At 41.1% G+C, this 19672-nt stretch overlaps 1 protein-coding gene across 1 annotated transcript in view; it reads right to left on the reverse strand.

Annotated features, from left to right (window-relative positions):
* Nucleotides 1–19672, reverse strand: part of LOC142086084 (contactin-4) — a 345243-nt gene that overhangs the window by 106528 nt on the left and 219043 nt on the right. The window contains exon 5 of the mRNA XM_075158605.1: nucleotides 18788–18963. Coding sequence (XP_075014706.1) covers nucleotides 18788–18963 — 176 coding nt within the window. The remainder of the gene's footprint in view (nucleotides 1–18787; nucleotides 18964–19672) is intronic.

Raw genomic sequence — 19672 nt, forward strand, 5'->3', positions numbered from 1 at the left:
ATTCATCACTATTGCTCATAGTGCAAACTATCAAGCTTTGAAAGTCAACTGTCAATTCTGAAAAGCCTCATGCACGTGCTTAAAATCTGGCTCCGAGTAAACTAACAAGATTAAGATAATTATAAGAAAGGCTAATGTCTCATCAAACTGATTAGGCTGATTATGCTCCTGCATTCTGAAATCCAGACTTCAAATTTATTTTTGCAATACCTAAATAGTAACTTGAATTAACAATAATATCATTGAGATTTTATTAATAAGAAACTTCATTTAAAGACCACCTTGCAATCTTTCCCAAGAAATTAGGAACAGTATTAGTGTTGTTGAACAGTTACAAAGCGTACAGATTAGTGATGTGCGGATTTGAGAGGTTCTCTTCTGCTTTCACACATTGTGCACAGTGGACAAAAACCTTTCCTACAAACTTCTGCTCCGCTGGGTGCAGAATGTTGCACTGTGATTTTGTACCGCTGAATTCCCCATACATGGAGGTAGGACCACTTGCTAAACAAAAGTTAAACACATTTGCTGAAAACCACCCTGCAGGAAGGTTTAATGCAGAAGTAGCACTCTAACACTTCTTTCCCCATGTTTGTTATCTTCCTCCAAAGGAAACATAGCTGTCTAGTGCCCCTCTACCCCTGCCCAGAGAGTAGGTAAGAAATTACTCTCTATACTTTTGACTTCAAAAATCAATGGGACAGCAAAAGAAGAAGGAAAAAATAACCCTCACAGCTGCAGAATGACTCTGAATTACAGCGTAAATGGTTCAGCTGTATGTGTCTCCCCTGACAAGAGCATTAAGTTCCACTTTGCCTTGCCTCCAAGCCCAAAGACCCTGGCTAACATATCAGGATTTTTGTTCTTATTTGCCAATAAAAAAACCCAAACCCACAAAAACACCAGAAGACTTATTAAGCCAGCAAGCTCAATTATTTCTTGGCACACTTACTGTTTTGGAAGCAGGTTTGAAGCAGGACTATCATACCTCCATGTTTCCCTCGATATCAGCCCTCTTTCCACTGGAAATTGCACCTGAACAGAACTAGGTGACCTGGGAAACCTGGGGGGTGCAGGTGTCCTGCTGCTGGACCTGCCACTGTGCCCAAGCAGATGACCCCCACAACACGGCATGACTATTCAGCATGTGCTGCTACAGGGCTGGCCTCTTCTCATGTTTTTCTCACTGCGTCATGTTTTGCTTTTTTTTTTTGTTTCCTACTCCTGCTTGTTATATTCTTCCACGCTTTGCTGTTCATCCATTTCTCCTGCCTACACTGTCAATGAGATCACCGACTCCCAACAAATACTTTTGCCCATATTTTGAAAAAAAACCCTAAAACTGCACAACAAAAAACCCCACAAGTTCTTGAAAAACAGCTGAGGATGTAGATTAAAAGAAAAGAAAACAATTTCAGATTTGGGAGGGAGGCAGTGAAAGCCTCAAACAGGTCACTACTTTTTCAAACAGAAGGGAGGCATTTCTGGTTTACACATAGAAGCACCATCACGAGGAGACAATGCCATCTCTTGAAGTGTTTGCTAACCCAGTGGAGGACGTAACATAAAACAGTGGTATGAAGCTAAAGTCATGGAAACAGAGATGAGAAATTACACTTACTATGAGTGATGATCATCAGGTGCTGGAATAAATTACAACAGAGAGCAGTGGGTTCTGCATCCTTGATGCCTGGAGATCAAGACCACCTTTCTAGAACATGTACAAACACTAACTATGCTTTAATCACACTTAAGCAGCCAGGTTCAGTTAGACATAAACTGGTAGAAAATATGGACTGTGATAAACAGGAAGCCACATCACAGGGAACTGCACCCATCTAGCCTTCAGACGCATGAAATACTGGGGAGGAGGAGGAGGTCTGGAAGCCAGTGTGATGGTCTGGTGGCCTGATGCCCCCTAACAGACCTGAGAGTCCCAGAGGTTTGCTTCCTGGGACCTGGCAACATAGTATGCAAGAAATATGAAAAGAATCACGTTATGATTAATTAATTTAAATACCCCATGGGGTACTAAATACCTTATAATAGAAATAAAAGACACCGTCATTTAAGGAGTTTACAGTTAAATGTTAGACATAATGCAATGAGCATTGGTAAACAGATGAGAGAGAACAAGATGAAGCAAAACAATGCCTGGAAATGATAAGTTCATTAAGTTTTAGCATGCAGGCATCTTCGTGACTTAATTAAAGTTTTTAGGATGTGAATTGCTTCAATTACAGTGATCTATCATTGCATAGATCAAAAAAGAAAGGAGCTTTAATTTCAATAAAAACATTTATCCATGAAACAAACAAAACATGACCTTTCTTGAGGACTGCTTATACGAAGAGAAACTGCTTCTTGTTGGAGCCAGGATGCCCACATGTACTTTTGGTGAAAATATGTCACCAACTCAGGGATTTGTGGCACTAGGCGGTATATGACCATGAAAAAACACTGTTTCTATTCATAGGATCAAAAAGGAGAGCAGATGCAGGAAGGATGTAAACTTACCCTAACTAATCAAAGCAGCATACATCTGCACGAGAAATCCTAGGTCACTCGCACCAACGAGTAACTCGAAGATCAGGCTTTTATTTTAAATGTGTGATTTCAAATAATCAAGATCAGGTATTTGTATGACTGTTAAGAAAAGAATACACTTGCATATTAGTTTTTGGCCTATTTAGCTTGGACATTCTCTATTTAGAAAGCAATTGTCAAAACTGATTAAGAGAAACCACTGAGGAAGAAAATATTAATGCTTTCCAATTCTGGAGGTCAATGTCCTCCCAAAGCTTATTGGGAGCACACAATATTAAACCAATGACTCCACTGAAAGTAGAAAAATATTGTGTAAGCTCCAAAAACTCCAGCATCACATGAGGATGTGATTAGTAATGTTTTCAGTACAAAGAGGAGAATATAACAGGGAGGTTCAACAGGAATGCAGACAGGCTATGATGATTAACATTGTTACTCAGACCTTAATGAATGAATGAGTGAGGATGGCATTTAAGCTTCATCATCTCCACAGTATCAATTCTAAACCAGACTTAACAGACCCTTGTGAGTATAAAGCTGTATGTATTTAACCTGTGAAAAATACATTGATTTGTACCACTGACACCACTGTATTAGTGATTGCATGACTGTGGGAAAGTCATTTAAGTTCTCTGTGTCAAAGTTTGCACATCTCTAAGGATGAGTACTTAAACTGTGTGTCTCAAAAGAGACTTAATTAGCTAATATTTGCACAAAAACTTGACATCTGATGCTGAAATGCACTAAAATGCAATATGCTATTAGAATGTGCACACTAACACCCACCCTTTAGTATGAACTTGAAAGTCTTTTCTTGCATTACTAGATTTTTCTGTAGCCTCCATTAAAATGCTGCCTTAACGTTCAGTGACACAACTTACGCAGGTACTGGTAAGTGATGCAGTCCGATACAGATGCTTACTCCTCAAAAACGCTCAGAAGCCCAGAAAGCGCCAGCAGCAGCTGTCAATCCCATCAGCTTTTCAGTTTGGGTAGGGTATTGCATTGAATGACCTCCTTCCAAAACCTCAAATGTGGTTTAATAAAAGCTTAAACAATCTGAAACGATCCAAAGCCCCTTAAGACTGGGTAGTTTGTCTCAGTAAATGGCATATGGAAATTTTAATCAAAAACATATGGCTTTTCACAGTTACAATTATCCAACTTTGGCTAGAGTAATGAAAAATTTTCCCAAGTTTTACATACAAAAATCAGTCTTTATAGCAAAGAGGATTCAATTATAAGCAAAACAAAAGAGCTATAGCCTTTTATCCTTTATTAGGACCTACTTGGGTTTGTACTTTATTTATGAAATTTGGTAATTCTTTTTCTAAGCGACCACGAGATAAGTCCTGAAAATCAAAGTTTGCTCTTTAAAAGAAATATTTCACAGATGACATCGAAATACAAGCAAGCAAGCAAGACCAGATCGGCTCACTTTCCCGCAAGTTCCCACTGGCGGGGGCAGTGTAATATTTGACCTCTGCTTTTTGTATTTACGTCCATTCTCATTTACAGCTCCACTGACTGTTCTATTGCTAAGACCTCTGCCCAAGCAAAGTGGCTACAGCATTTGTACACAAGGCCCACTTGGTTCCTGTTATTGGCTGCAACGTGGAAATAACTCAGCTGCTGAACTCGGCGTGCCCTGGAAACGAGACCGAAACAAGGAGGCTTCCCTCAGGAGGCTGCAAGTCTCAGGTCATTGGTGATTTGACAGAGAGATCCCTATTTTTTATGAGAGCTAAGCTCTGTTTTGCCTGCCTTTGTTTGCTGGAGGAGGGTTTCCATGGTTTGCTTTCTTTTTTTTTTTTATTTTTTTTTTAATGCATAGCATATTTTTAGAATCCAAAATCCGTAATCATGCCAGTTCTGAATTAAGAGAGAACTCTCCATGCGGGAGGGCTATTTTAGAACTATTAAACAAAACCAAAAATATTATAGAAAATTACATGAATAATAAATGATTCAAATTGATGGTGACAGGTGTCTGCATGTCTTTTAGAAAGCCAATTTATGTGACTATATCATGTAGAAGGAAGCACTGCTGTACATCGCCTTGAATGGCATACTGTCAGAAACTCATACACCATTAATGAACCTTTTGTCATTACATTTAAGGTTTTTTTCTAATGATTAGAAAGGCAGTATCAATGCTATTTTTATCTATTATTCTTGTTTAACTGATATGAAACTATTTTTCCTTTTACTATATTCTAACGAAAACATACATACATCAAATCACTTCTTTATACATCACTGAATTTTAATTTCCAAAAGAAAACATGACTAATATGCAGGCTTAGGGAAAAAAAAAAGTTAGTGGCTTTTATGCTGCTATATTTTACTTAAAGTCTCTCTCCAGAGACTTTGTAAAACGAATTTGATAACACATCAGTGATATTCCTCTACTGAGTCAATGTTAATAGCAAGTAGCTACCAAAGCATAATACCTGTATCTATATGTCTATCTGTATCTTCAAATGGATCATTATCCCTACACAGTGAGCTATTCAGTGAACCTCGGGAGAGGATGTATGTGCTTGAAGGAAAAACAAGGGATTGTAACACGGGACCCCGAGAATACAGCCACAAGGCAACTGCGAAGGCCTTGCTGGTGCAGGCGCAGGATGGAAACAGATGCCTCCAAGCTGTGAGCACAACCCGCAGCTCCTCCTCGCCAGAGGAATGCAACCCGGGAGCGAGCAAAGGTGGCTTTGGGTGGAACACAGAGAACTGCAAGCAAGAACACAACCGATATAAAACACATATAGTAAAACTCGGACGTAACAGAGGCAGGAATCAATGAAGAAAGAGCAGAGAGCAGTTGATACAACAGTAGTAGCAAAGGTATAACAATATCCAGAGCCAGGCCCAGTCAGGCGAGGACCCCCCCATCGTGCTCGCCAAACAAAGCTGCTCCAGCGGCTGCCTCCTCCTGGGAAGGCTGGCACCTCCCCGCTCATGTCCGGGAGCGCAGGAAGGGAAAAGGGTAGATGCCACCCACACGTGCGAGACTGCAGGTACCACTGCAACTGTGTAATTAGTGGGAATTAGCAATAACTGGATACTATGCACGCTAGCCTTGGTATCATTGTAAATGTACTAAAAATGTGTCTTCCGTTAGGTTACTAATACTTCAATTAGATTATCAACAAAACCTTTGATCGGGATTTTTAAAAAGGCATTTTTTTAGGCCATATAAATTGCATGGCGTCTTTGGTTTGGTATTTCACCCTTGAGGCTTCGTTGTAATTTGGATACAAGAAACTTGAATGGTTAAAAATGAGTTTGGTAAGAATTGAACTTTACTACATATATTAAATGAACTTCGAAGCCCCCACACGACAGGAAGGAAAGTAATGATATAGGTAAGGGATAGTTATCTCTTCATAAATGTGAAACCCACAATCCACTTATGTACACAGATACAGCCAAGAAATTAAAAGTCAATTTTCAAGCATGACTTAAAGCGATTTACAGAGTATAATGGGGTTTGCCTTCTTATACCCCTTCTATGATTTTAAGACGATCCCAGCAATTTAAGATTTAGAATGATGTTTAAGGTCATATGCAGTCCTTGAATCAAAGTCAATGGGATATTTTTATTATTAAAGACCATATGACTTATCCCAAGGGTATTCTGAATAGGTTGGCAATGCTACCTTGTTGAACAAAAAAAAAAGCAACCAGAGAGTTTGGCCAAGTCTTCCTGGTTCAGACTGAATAAAGAACATTCTACCAAGAGATAGCTTGTATGCCCTCTTCCAAATTGTTTTCATCACATTTGCATAAGTCTTCACATACAACAGAGCATACTTTCATATCCTGGACAAAATACACAACCAGATGGAAACAGAAGCCATTTGCATCGCTGCCCATGGAATAATACGACTTCATTGGCTGTAGACTATAAACTATGCTAATTTGGCCCATAAAATAGTCTTGAAGATGAGATTCTAATGCACCTCAATCAATTTCAGATTTTAGAGGACATTCGTTTGAAGAAATCATAGCCTGTCTATATGAAGGCAGGCTGAAAGCACTTTAACTGATGACTAGCACCCACAAAAGCATTAAAGCTTTTTGCTCTCGAAACACTTGACAAGATTTGCCTCCTGATATTTATGGCTCTAATATCTCTAAACACTGTCTCTATAAAACCTGTGCCTGACTTTTAAAAAGCAGGGTTTTATGTCATCCCTTTCACAAATACACAAAGATTAAGTTCTTCTGCCCATGTCCTTGCTGTTGTGTCAAGACTACACAGCGGGCTATGCAGCTCGGAATAAAACCCCTTTTGATACAGAGCTTAATAGAATTTTAGTTTAAGAGCTGGTGTTCTAATGAATAATTTTTAGAGTCACTGATTTCAGATATAGTTTACAAGTCTGGGGATGAAAGCTTTCTAATTTGACCTTTAGAACAGAAATTTCACTGGGATTTCGACTTCAGTGGGGGAGGGGGGAAGTTTCAGAGGTAAACATTTTGCCATTTCCTTACCCTGCCTCTCTTTTGGAAAATATTTTTGCTTGGACTTTATTACTACCGGCATTAAACAAGATACTGCCTGTGCATCTTTACCAAGTGGCCAGGTCCAGTTCGGACTTCTAGACTTTCCTTTCCCTGATCTTTCCTGCACAGAAACTGCTATCGTTCTCACAAGATGCAAAAATTCTCAGATGAGCCTTTGCCGTGGGGGCATCTGCAGCTGGAGGATTTTCACGGTGGGGTTTGCTCTGAAGGCTCAACTTAGCTACGCTATGAGAAGAGATGTGTAGCTGGAGGAGTCACAGGTTTAACTCAAACCAGACGTTCTCAGAGGAGGCACGGGCTTGTAGCTCCTCCCGTCTGAGCCAGGAGCGAGCTGCAAATGGCCACGATTGGGTTAGGAAAGGAAAAAACCGGTGTGTTGGTATGCAAGGCAAGATCTTGTTCTTCTCCCAAGCCCTCCCTGCCCTCTGCATCACTCGCATCTCTGACCTATGTATCATCTTGGACTTTGACATCTCATATCGAGACTATGTTTAAATCTTGCCAAGTCTTTCTGACCACCATCTATCAAAGACAGACTGATTTGTCTACCCGCATGGCTAAAATTCCTCCTCAGGCTTTTACCTTGCATCCTAAAGACTGCGACAGCTTTTCCTCAAGCGTTACCAATGCCGCTGGCCACCACGCAGCTGCGGGAGTCACAGATCCTCACGCCATGCTCGGACTGCTTTCTCCTTCCTCTGTCACACCAAGCACGAGCTGCTTGTCCCCACCAGGATGGCTCCTCCTGGCACATTATATCCTCAGCACCTCGCTGGGATTCGATCCTTGCTTCCAAATAGGCAACAAGGCAGCCCCAGTGCTTTTTTTGCCTTCCTTCATGCCACTCATCTTACTGGGCAACAGGGGCTCTTAGCAATATCTGCAAGGCACCCACTGTTCTCTTCTCAAATCAAATCACTCTTTCTATGATGTTACCTTGATTTTATGTTCCATTTCATAAAAGCTGCCTCTTTACTATCCTTCTATAGGAAATATTTCAAACGTTCATTCTGAAGCAACTCTCCTGCTTGAGACAAAATGCTGAGGACTCAGAAAATTTTATTTTATTACTTTAATCTGGAAAACCTGGGCAGACATTTCCCCTTGGGTTGACTTGAATGGAGTTACTTCACTCTCAGAATCTTTTTATATTTTCCTAGCAAAGCAATGCGTTATTCGCACACTTTCCTCCCGCACAGATGATTTTGCAATAGCCAGAAAGCAGTACTTCTATTGGCAGCAGGAGATACTCCACAGCCCCCTCTCACTTCATAGCTGAGCACTAATGTTGCAGGTGCCCCGCACATTCCCCACCAGAGCATGCTCTGCTGCACCTTCTTACTTTGCACAGCTACATGAATGCAAATTCAGACCCCAAATAATGTAAAACAATGTGACACAAGCTCCCTGAGCTAGAAGTTTCAAAGAACAATTTCCCTTTACTTGACAGAAACACAAACGAAAAAGACCCCACAGAGATTCTGGTCCTCAGAGGGTATCTGGTGGTTCAGCTTGCCTATGGAAAGGTACATTATTATGCTAGGCAGCACCACTTAAAGAGGAGAGATTTTTTCATTCTGTTCATCTCTCATGTCTAATGAATTATGAAATGGCAGTCACATTTGTTGCAGACAGGAAAACTAACACGGGACAACTTTTGAACTTTTGACAAACATATTTAAAACTCTGCTGTCCTTTGCATGCCAACACTGACTCCCTGATTTTGCTTTCCAGAAGGAAAATAGGAAAGAAAAAAATAAAACAATGAAAAAGCAGCCACTAGCATAAAATTGCTCTGCATTGGCCTTACATCCCACCAACAGGAACAGAAATTTTCTTACAAAGACAGAGTCCACCTCAGGCCTTCGGATATCGTCTGTGCTTGACCGGGGGGGTCCTGTAACTGCTATTTTCCATACAGTTAAAGACAATACTGATTTGCACTGATATAGAATCAGTAAGGATCAACTTAAGAATTATAATTATTTCTTCAAAATAGGTAAATAGCTTTATTTCATTTGACAGACGAGGGGATTTAGAGCCAAAAGGGGAGATGTTACAAGAAGCATCCTAATAACTGAGAAAATAACAAATATCTCTCGATTCCTTGTCCTATTCTCTATCCAGAGACATAAAAGACCAGAAAAACAGTGATTACAATATGCCATGAAAACATATGCTTATGGCTCTTCAGACATCTGTGCCACTCTAGGATCAGTTCTTGCAAGATGTTTGGAAAGATTTGTAACAGGAAAGAACCCGGACCAAAAGAAGCCTTAGTTGCAACCACAGATGTTTATGTGGTTTGAGGCTTATTATGTATCACCTGGACAGCAATCGTTCACGGACCTGACACACCTCTAATGTCTGTAATGGAGAGAGTGAGCAGGCAGAGACTACTTGTTATGGAAACGATGCCCAGAATTCACTCCTTCATGATAAATGAGCGGCAACCATGGATGCACATGTGAAATCGTGAGCAAGCACCACTGCACGGGGACACAGCGTACCTCTACCTTTGCTGCTTATGACTATATTGCAGTCTGGGATTGCTAATCAAAATTTCAAGACATTAACATTTGAAGGAAATATCCTTATGAACTCGAATTATTATCCATAAGTCAAGAGCGAAAGATTTCTTCAAAGTTTATGAGTTTTCAGTTGGTCATATCCCATTTTTGTCTTTTCAAGAAAGCATGGTTCAATCTCGCTGAATAACCGAGTTCCCTGAAGGATCATTGCACTCTTGAGGATACTGCTTTATATTGGCATCTACATTTCCAGGCTATTCCATTTATTGTCAAAATAATAATTTAAATTTGCAGTTTATTCTCCTCTCTTACATATGCCCCCTTCTAGCTCTATCAGAATAAGCCAACTGGACATCAGTGGTTTGCAGAAGTAAGACTGTACTCAGTGAAGGTAGCTGGGCTATATTCTGAAGTTATGCCAAAATGAAACTCTAATATCACCGACATAGCTATTGAACTGTACCTATCCCTTGGCTTTGATTTAAGAAAAAATGCTCAGAAAAATATTCTGTTAAAAAAAAAAAATTCTGTCACAGTCAGAGGATTAATACTACTGCTAAGGACACATTAATATTCGCACAGTACTATTATTTTCATTCTCGCTTTTAGCCTTCAAAGAGTGGAAGAGATGTCAAATGATGTGCACTGATTCTATAATAAGTGAGTGGTAAGCAGCCAAACGGGCCACCGACGGGAACTACCTTGCTGGTAATACAGGCAAGTTGCAAAGGCTTGAGGAGTGAGAGAGACAACAGGAAATTTTGCTGATAAATAGCACAGTATCAGATCCTGCACAAAGCCACAGGGAAAGTACAGAAAGAAAGACAAAGTCTTGCTCTCTCCTTAGCTTACCGTGGGAGCTTTACACAGTTTTCTTTAAGACCTACACATTGAGCGTATAAAAAGAAGGGTGGTATTAAGTCAACAGGTGAGATGTCAAAGTGACTGATTAAGCCTAAGGTCAGAAGATCTCCAAAGGCAGAGAGATCTACTCCATTACAAAGTGAAATTTTGTCCCAAATACCTGGGCTCAGAACCTGAAAACTTACTGCTTCATTCAGAACGCCAGAAAAAAACAAGAAATCTCTCCTTTTATTTCCTTCCAGGTTGGAGTTTCCCATAGCATCCTGACATGATTTAGCACAAAGATAATTTTCTCAAGACTAGAAAGAGCTTCACGTAACAGCAGAGCTTTTTGCAAGGAAAGCTTACATCACTGGACCTTGGCATGCTGGGACCAAATTGGTCCCTTTAAGCGTTCATTTTAAACAAACAGCTACACCTGCATTTACTTCTTAAAGATCCAGCCCCTAGATATAAAAAAAAAAAAAATTTTGAACATATGTTATTTTCCATATTAAAGACAAACTTAATAAATATGGAGAGAGACAGGAAAAAACTGTCAAGCCTGTGCCTTGCTGTTCCCTAATTCTAAACCACAAGAGAAACCGTGGCACTGCGACCGACCTGTGGTCTTAAGCTCATTGCGGTGCGATGCCCAGAGGTGCTGGCGGCAGCTCTCCTGCCCGGCGCAGCAGCTCCCGGCCACAGCCCTCTGACACCTCCCCATGCAAGGCTCCCTGCTCCCAGCAGCACTATTTCTGTGTGATATAAACTGAAATACACTTCCTAAATAACACTGCAGGCTTACAAGATTACTAGCTTTGAGAGAAGGTACACTGATTATTTACAAATGTCCTACCACTGCTTTAAGTAATAATGTATTATCTTATTTATAACCCTTGGGTGGAAACAAAGCAGGTGTAAATCCTATGTTTTTGTTCTAAGTTAAAGGCCTTTTTATCACAGATGAAAGTAAAGTAGGTTATATATCTATCCTCTCCTACATACTCCCTGTTGGTCCTATTCATCAAAAAAAAAAGAAAAAAGAAGAGCTTATGTGAGGCTTAGCCTAGTTTTCCGCCCATTGGAGTCTGCGTGGAAAAGGTGCAGAGGTTGTGAGACGATTCTCTAAGACTGACAACCGCACTTTGCAGTTAGCTGAGTTAAGATTTTAGAGGCTCTGAAAGGCTTCAAAGGGAAAAAACGAGACAGCAAAAGAGATTTCGGGGTGTGTACGGGAAAGCAGGCCACCTTAAGAAAACCATTTCCTTAAGATGTAAGAAAAATTAAGAAAATTAAATTATTCAAGGCAGATTCATGGGCCTTGAGTGTAAGCAAACTCCAGTTGCTGGCTGGGAGCGTTACCTCTGAATTGTGACCATAGGCGTGGGAGGCAGCGTGCTGATCAAAATGCCAGGAAAAAGTGAATTAACCTACGGGAAGTGCTGCAGATTTGCAGTCCAAGCTCCGAAAAAGCAGAAGGGGTACCTGAGCAAGAAATAGCCAAGCGTGGTATTTCAATATTGGGGTGAAAATCAGCCTTGGAGCACAGGCACGCACGTCCCGTGGTGGTGGCTGCAGGCAGGGGCTGCTGTGTGCAGGCAGGCAATGGGTGCTTCCCCCATCTTAGTGCAGGAGGGCAGCTCCCACCCAGGATGCTAAAGACTCCCACCGCACGTACCGGGCAGGGGCTTTTCACACGTGCTCTCACAGAGAGCCAGAAAAAGGAAGGAGCCAGAAAAATACACCGAACTGGGTTTCTGCCCTTCACAGCAGAAAATCCTTGAAAAAATAAACTTCCTGAAGAGGATGAGCACAGGCGACCCACGGACTGCCGAGGGACGAGCAGAACCGCACACACCCGCCATCCCAGCTGCAGTCCGACTCCAGAAAAACCAACCCAAACCCTCCGTCTCCTTAATTTCCAGGACGTTTAAAACACATCATCTTTTCTCAATACTCACACGTTAGTAATCACTGTGGAAATGATTTAATTTGTGTGCCGAAAGCCTCATTCAGCCGAGCAGCAGTGCATCGCTTCATTGATCAATCAATGCAATTGTTGTTACGCTTGTTTGTTTAGGCAAGGCAAGGCAGATACTTTGGCGGTTTTCTGAAAACGTTTTCATTATTAATTGTTCTTGAAAGAATTACTTCATTGATCATTTAATCTCCAAAAAGAAAATGAATGCACTTCAGGGCAATAAGAGGGTACAACAGTAAAGAATTTGAGCAGCAATTATAATTTGTTTCTTAGCAACTAATAGCAAAAATTATGGGATTTGCTCGGGTACAAGATATAACAGGAATCATTCCAGCAACGGGAATATTGAAAAAATTCCTTTTCAGTATAATGTTGGGAGTAATCTTCTTTTTCTACCATCACAGTGAAATTATTTTGGGATGGTAGGTCAAAGCCCCAAAGTATTCTCATTACAACCGCATTACTACTGTATTTTCTGCTACCATTTGCACTGCACAGTGCTGAGTCCTAGCTGCTAATTCACGCGTAACAATTATTTTCATAGAAACACTTCTATAAAACAAATTCCTTTAATAAAGTGTGGGGGGAAATAGTTTTCAGAAACAACAGTGTGAGTCCCTGCAGTTAGGAGTATGTTCACAGTAACAAAGAAGAAAGTTAGAATTTCGATAAATGAACAATCCAATGGAAAATGTACACAAGGTAAGTCTGAGGCTGCTGCCCCGGTTAGCGGCGGACGGAAGTCCACCTGCAAATCCTGTCCTGGTTTAATCTTCAAACACAGTAAAACAGTTCAGGCTAAATTCCCCAAACAAAATATGCCATTTCGCTTGACCAGGGCTGTCTGCAGGAGGAAGAGACCTTTCCCCTTTCATTTCATCTCATCTGCCCACAGCCCGGGGCTCCCAGGGGCAGCACAGCGATGGTTTGCTGCTGCTGCTGCTGCTCCAGCATCCTCTGAGGACGCCTCCCTTCAGCCACATCATCCCCTATCCTGAGGCCTCATTTCTGTTCTAAAAATTGGTGCCTCAGCCCCCTGGACATCTAAATATCATTTTTGCCAACTGCAGAAAATACCCATAGCATTAGCATGGACCTGTTAAATTACAAAAGAAACTCCTTCACAGAAAATTGCTACGGGTTGGAAAGGCAATGACTTCCGAGAAGCATCTCTGCGCAGAGTGGGAGGAAGGACACCAACCGTCCTCCCAGTGTGGTGGTGCGACAACATGCAAAATGCTAAAAACCCCTGAAAAGTAGATCCCATTTCTCCAACAGCTCATGTTTCACAGACATCACTTTTAGGCAGTTTTTATAACAACGGGGGGCAAAACAATGGTATGACTGAAAAACTGCACTGATTTGAACTTGATTTTCCTCTTTGGATACTCATTTCACAATCAACAGCATGTGACAAACATCGGTACTGATGAGAAAGGTAACAGCTACTGCATGGCTACTCACCCACTCTCCGGAGGGTTTATTTTTAAACCAGCATTACTGCAGGTACCGCTGTCTTTGTGTATTTTCAGGTTAAACTGCAAATCCTGCTGAGGAGTTTAGGGCCAAATTGAGTCTAGTTATCACAGCAGGGAAAGGATATTTCATCTACCAGCACTAGGGATGCTCCACTGGAGAAGATGAGGGTCACCTGCCAGGAGAGCAGAGCGGAGCCTTGGCCCCATCCTGGTGATGCATTAGCTGCCGCAGATGGAGGTGGCGATGGAGCAGACACAGCCTGGAGACCCCTGGAGTGGGGGGTACAGGGGTGTCCAGATTGACCCTCTGCACTGCTCCTGGAATGAAAAAATGTCTGGCTTCAAAGCTTTGGTGGCAAAAAAACAAACTGCGGCCTCAGCAAGGTAAAATAAATATCAAAGTTAATCTAGAACTAGAGTCATTATTCTATAGGTGCTTATAAATCAGCTGAAAGGTAAGATACTAATTGCCATCCTCTTTGCTGGGGCGAGTCCCATCTCGCTATCCCACCCTACCAATGGGATTGTAAAAGAACATCTGGACATCACTTAGCAAAGAATTACAAACAGAAGGGGAAACCTCACTTAGCCTTTTTATTCCCGAACTCATTTCCACCAGCGTTGCTCATTTTGAACAGGTTTGACAAGTTGGCCCTTTTCTTCATTACCAGCCTTTGGTTAAGCAAGAGCAAACCCAAAGACAGTAGACGAGCCACAAGTCACATGAAAGCTGGCACTCTCCGTGGTCACCCACACATGGGGATAGCCTGGGGGCTTCTGCAAAGACATTTCTGGTGGGAACCCACTGGGACGCAACTGCGCAAAAGCACAATCCTTCAGACACCTACCACACTCGATAGAAGGGGAGGAGGAATAGATTTGAAAGCCCTTGGGTCATTATCCGCACAGGGCATGGAGTACAAGCATAGTCCAGACAATCAGTACTAGTTGCCAGCAAGTAAGATTAGCACTAGCAGAGGCCACCAAAATAAGTGGTGCTAAATCTTAATACTGAATACAAATCTTAATAGTCCTCCAAATACACACTCCTGAGAAGGGTCTGCAAATGTCGTGCAGAACAGGCTGGCGAGCTTCTCTAAGGAAGGGCATTGATGCTGCCTTGCACTGGGGACAGAGAAACTATTGAAGCCTTTCCTGGGACTCAACTAGGTGATTTTATGCCTTCAGAGACGTGAGTATAAACTCAACTCTCAGCACCTGTGTGCACTAATGTTCCATCTTGTAAATTATTTCAGTCAGTAGAAATAAGTTGGCAAGGACGCTCATTAAAAGCGCATCCTGCTCATGGCGTACCGCTCTGCCCTGAGCTGTACCGCTCTCCTGCCCGCAGCCAAGAGCCGCTCAGCACCTTCGAGTCATGCCAAAGAGAACCGGAGCTGAGCAGGCAGAACAACTTGCAAATTCATCACTTTCTGAGGGGTATGGTCCAACTCTGGTGCCACTAAAAATCAATACAAGTTTTATCCTCGACTTAAACGGAAGCAGGATCCGGGCCACAGTAAACAGGTTTAATCGTATGTCTGAATGGGTGGGTACATCTCTAAAGTGCAGCATCAGAGCTGCACTTCTTTCCAGGCATAACTTCTTATTGATTTCAGCGTTATTTCCGAACAGAAACAATGGTACAGTGAATAAAACTGTCAAGCTAAGCCCCATCCCCTAAAATAAAAAGCACATAATTTCATCTAGTTCAGCTGTGGTTTTGTACATCATTTTGGAAAAGCCATTATCAAGAATCCATACGCAGAGTGTAAAGCTTTTTTTATATTCTGAGAGCCTGTACTGCTATAAACACAGGGTTAAGGGTATCACAGATTCCCTTACACAGATTCTGTTACTGTGGCAAAGCAGATTCCTCACTTTCTGAAAGTATGTTCAACTTCAGAGACAAGTAGCATTAGGGGGGCAAAATAAAAAAAAAAACACAAAACAGAGAGAACAAATTTGAAATGTAAATGATATATCACAAAGCAAGTATTGGGGGAAAATATTAGCACTTTTATCGCAATGAGTTTGTAACCTAAATATATATTTCAAGGATTAAATTGCTGCCCCTCTCTGACCTCCACAGGAGGTTGAATAGCTAGATCGCAGTTTAATCTTCAATGAAAACGCTAGAGAAGAATAACACAGCCCTTGAAGAACGAACGAACATGTATTAATGATGCTTCAGGATTCCGAATTTAACCCTTAAGAGGAGGGGAAAAAAAAAAAGCTCAAAACCCCAGACATTAGTCTCAAAAGACTCAGCAATGACTTTCCTCAGAAATAAAAATGAGATAACACAAAAATCACACAACACACAGGTCAGGCTGGAAAATAATGGATTGCTCGGATGAAGGGGGAAGCTACCGACAGGTTAAGCAGTACAGTCCTGAGTCTCTAACCAAATGGCTTTCCACAGTTAAATCATAACATGTGACATAGCAGGGCATAAGAGACAGGGACTGCACGTGTTATCTGGGGGCCAGACAAGGGTGTGAACTCAGGGAAAATAACTTGATAAAAGGGAAAAGTCCTGAGAGAGCAACTGAGAGCAAACAGGCTTAAGAGATCTCTCCAGTGGCTAGAAAGGGGCCTCCCCATACAGTGCTTTAGGTTCTTCCACGCAGAACCTACAGAAGGCCATTCAAAAATGATCACGTTTGCAATAAAACCATATAGGTTTTATATAAAATAAAAATAAATAAAATAAAATAAAAACATATAGGCAAGTAGCTATATTAAGCAGTGCTACTGCATCCACATGTTTTGGACGTCAAGGCTGAAAAACACACATTACTAATACAGATTTTCAGTAAAAGGCCCATTTTTATTGGTTCATAGAGGCAGAGCTTTTGTAATAAACTTAAACCACTCTGTGCATTTCATAATTCAGCTAATTTGGGTTGCAATCCCTTTGATTATACAAGACAAAACAACTTACTGTTTTGTGAAAGCACAGAGCCTATCTCGATAAATGCTATTTTTTTTTTTATTTAATCCAAACGTTTCTGATCTGATTATGCTGTTTTAGCAATCTAAACTAAATTTTAGGAATCAAAAATAATACATTTATTCAAGTTCCCCATCACTATTTTAACTATAAAAGAACAAGATTTCTGTTTGAATTCAATCTTCTTAATTAAGAATCAGTCAAACTAAATTTGTATTTGGTCAACTAGAAAGCTTGAAAGATTTTTGCCAGATGTATCATTCATCAAGATAGATAAATTGATCAGAATTTAATAAACACTCTGTATGTGAAGCAAAGATAAAATGTTAAAGGTTTCTTATTTTTTGTGCAGAATTCTCTGCATTTGCAAGCTCTTGGTTAATAAGCGCGTAACAATTTAAACAAGCAAGGAAGTTGATGTATTTCCACTCAAGTAGTCCGTGGCTACTGCACTTGCCAACATCAGAATCCTCCCTCCTAGTCCCACATTCTGAACTTTGAAGCCCAGGACCAGCGTCTAAGGAGCTGCAACCTGGTACTCGCCATGTCCTTAAACGATTGACTTCAGCAAACAGCCCCAGCCAAGGGGGACTTTGCTCTGAATAATGATGCTTCCCAGGCTCACCCTGCTAGCTAGCAGGTGGCCACGATTTGCAGGACAGAGCCTGCTGTGAAACACGTGGTCTCCAGAGAAGCAGACCAACGCAGTATTTATGAAGTGATCACCTTGACATACTGAAATCTGGAGTGATGAGATTGGTCTTGAGGAAGCTGTTCATTACACATCCAGAGTGAAAACGCACCTTCAGTCATGGAAAAACACAAGCAGGTCATAAGCAAACGGATAATATATTGTAAACTACACGGGGAGACAGAGGACTTGCCTTTACTCACAGTAATACTTCTCATTACAAATCACCTCTCCATATTGTATGAACTTGGCGTTTATTGGCATTTTTACCTTCTTATTTTTGTAGCTGGAGCACATCTGAAAGAGTCTATTCTATCAGCTTCTCTTACCAGTCGGTCAAAAGCATCCTTCATTAAGCTCTACTGAAAGCCCAGCTCACCGTTACTGATAGCTTCATGTCTGGGAAGGGATTGCCTTGAACTCCTGCATGTGCATGCAAGGGTATTTCATAGTAGGTCCTGCTGTAATTGCTAAACTGCTATGTACACCCCTGCCCAGGACAACGGCACAGAGCGATCAGAGAGATGATGGATGAATAAGCCCGTGCATCTATTCTCTGCCTTCACCTTCACAACTAAATGAGAAAAAAGATGACTCATGGTCCTGCGTTATCATTTGCTCACTCTTCCAGACTTTATCCTGTACCTTAAAATGGCTTTTTGTAATTTCATATAATGCTAATTCACATCATGACCTGTGTCTTTTGTTATCCTTAGCTTTCGACAAGAAGCTGCAACTCTGAATTTAACCCAAAATAAATATGAAGCAGCCTGTTTTCCCTTTTACACAAAGTTACAAAATATCACCCATACCTGAAAGTACTTGTACCTAAGTACTGAAACATAGGACTTGTGAAAACTGTCATTGTGGATTTATTCCTTATAGAGAGTACGGTCCTTCAAATATTTTGAAGCTTTAATTCTCCAAGAAAAGGAAAAATCAATGGTGAGATCCCATCTGCCAGATACTTTCCTAGGCGGCCGCTTTCTCAAGAAATAAGACATTTTACCCTGCATACCACATATAATTTTACCTAAATAATCATAAACCCAGGCATCTATTCCTCACATTCACATTTCCGCTCTAAATCCAGGTATTTTCTCTCCTCCATGAACAGCTCAGAGAATACTACATAATGCGTTAGAAAAGGTTATTAAAGCAGGCATTGCTCTCTCGGTTTTTCTACCATGCTGCAGGAACGGAGGCTGCATTGTTACTTACAAGCAAATTGAAGCCTTGCTTCTCTGCTGACAATTGTTCCAAACGGGTTTGTTGCTACACACTGGTATGTTCCAGTATCTTGGGTTTTATTGGGATTATTGATCAACAGGTTGCCTTCTGCCACGCTGTAGCGGTAATCCATACCGATGTCAATACCAGTTCCATTTAACTTCCACCTATAGCACAAAATGTCAAAGTTAAATCCTGCTAATATTAATGAATACGGTTGGGTATTTGAAAATACAACATGTAGTAAACAAAGAAAAATTTAAAACATCTTTGACTACTTATTAAAAAAAAAAAAGCATGAAAATGCAAATTTCCTGCGCAGTATTGAAATATTCCAGTATTTAACTGAAAGAGCAATATCCTTAACATATATTTCAGTCTCTGACATGATTAATGCTTCTGTAGTTACTAGTGCTGCTGCTCTTTGGAATTAATCATTTTGTAAGGGGAAGTCCTAGAAACAGGATCTTTAAACCATTCAACTCCACCGAGGTTTCTTTTCCTCTCCTGACTTGCTGGCTATTTGTTTTCAAATTTAAGAAAATTCACTCGTAGTAGATGTTGTCATAAAATGGGGCACTGAGAAATTCCAACACCATGTCGCCCCAGTTACAGCACCCTCATCCCCACCAGCCCTGGGTGGAGCGTGCGAGGGAGCCAGAGCCATATAGCAGCTCCCTTCACCCGAACATACAGAGAAACAATTTGAATATGTTTGCACCAGAATTTATTGCATTAAATAGTTGGTCGTGTCAGAAGACGGCACGGTGGCTGAGGTCCAACGATTCTAATCGGTTTCAGGGTGGCATTTACTTTGGTGAACAACATGAGAAAGGCACTAAAGGAAAAAAACCAGCAGCCTAAACGATTTACAGC

The sequence above is a fragment of the Calonectris borealis genome, chromosome 10, assembly GCF_964195595.1.
Source record: "Calonectris borealis chromosome 10, bCalBor7.hap1.2, whole genome shotgun sequence".
NCBI classification, from domain to species: domain Eukaryota; kingdom Metazoa; phylum Chordata; class Aves; order Procellariiformes; family Procellariidae; genus Calonectris; species Calonectris borealis.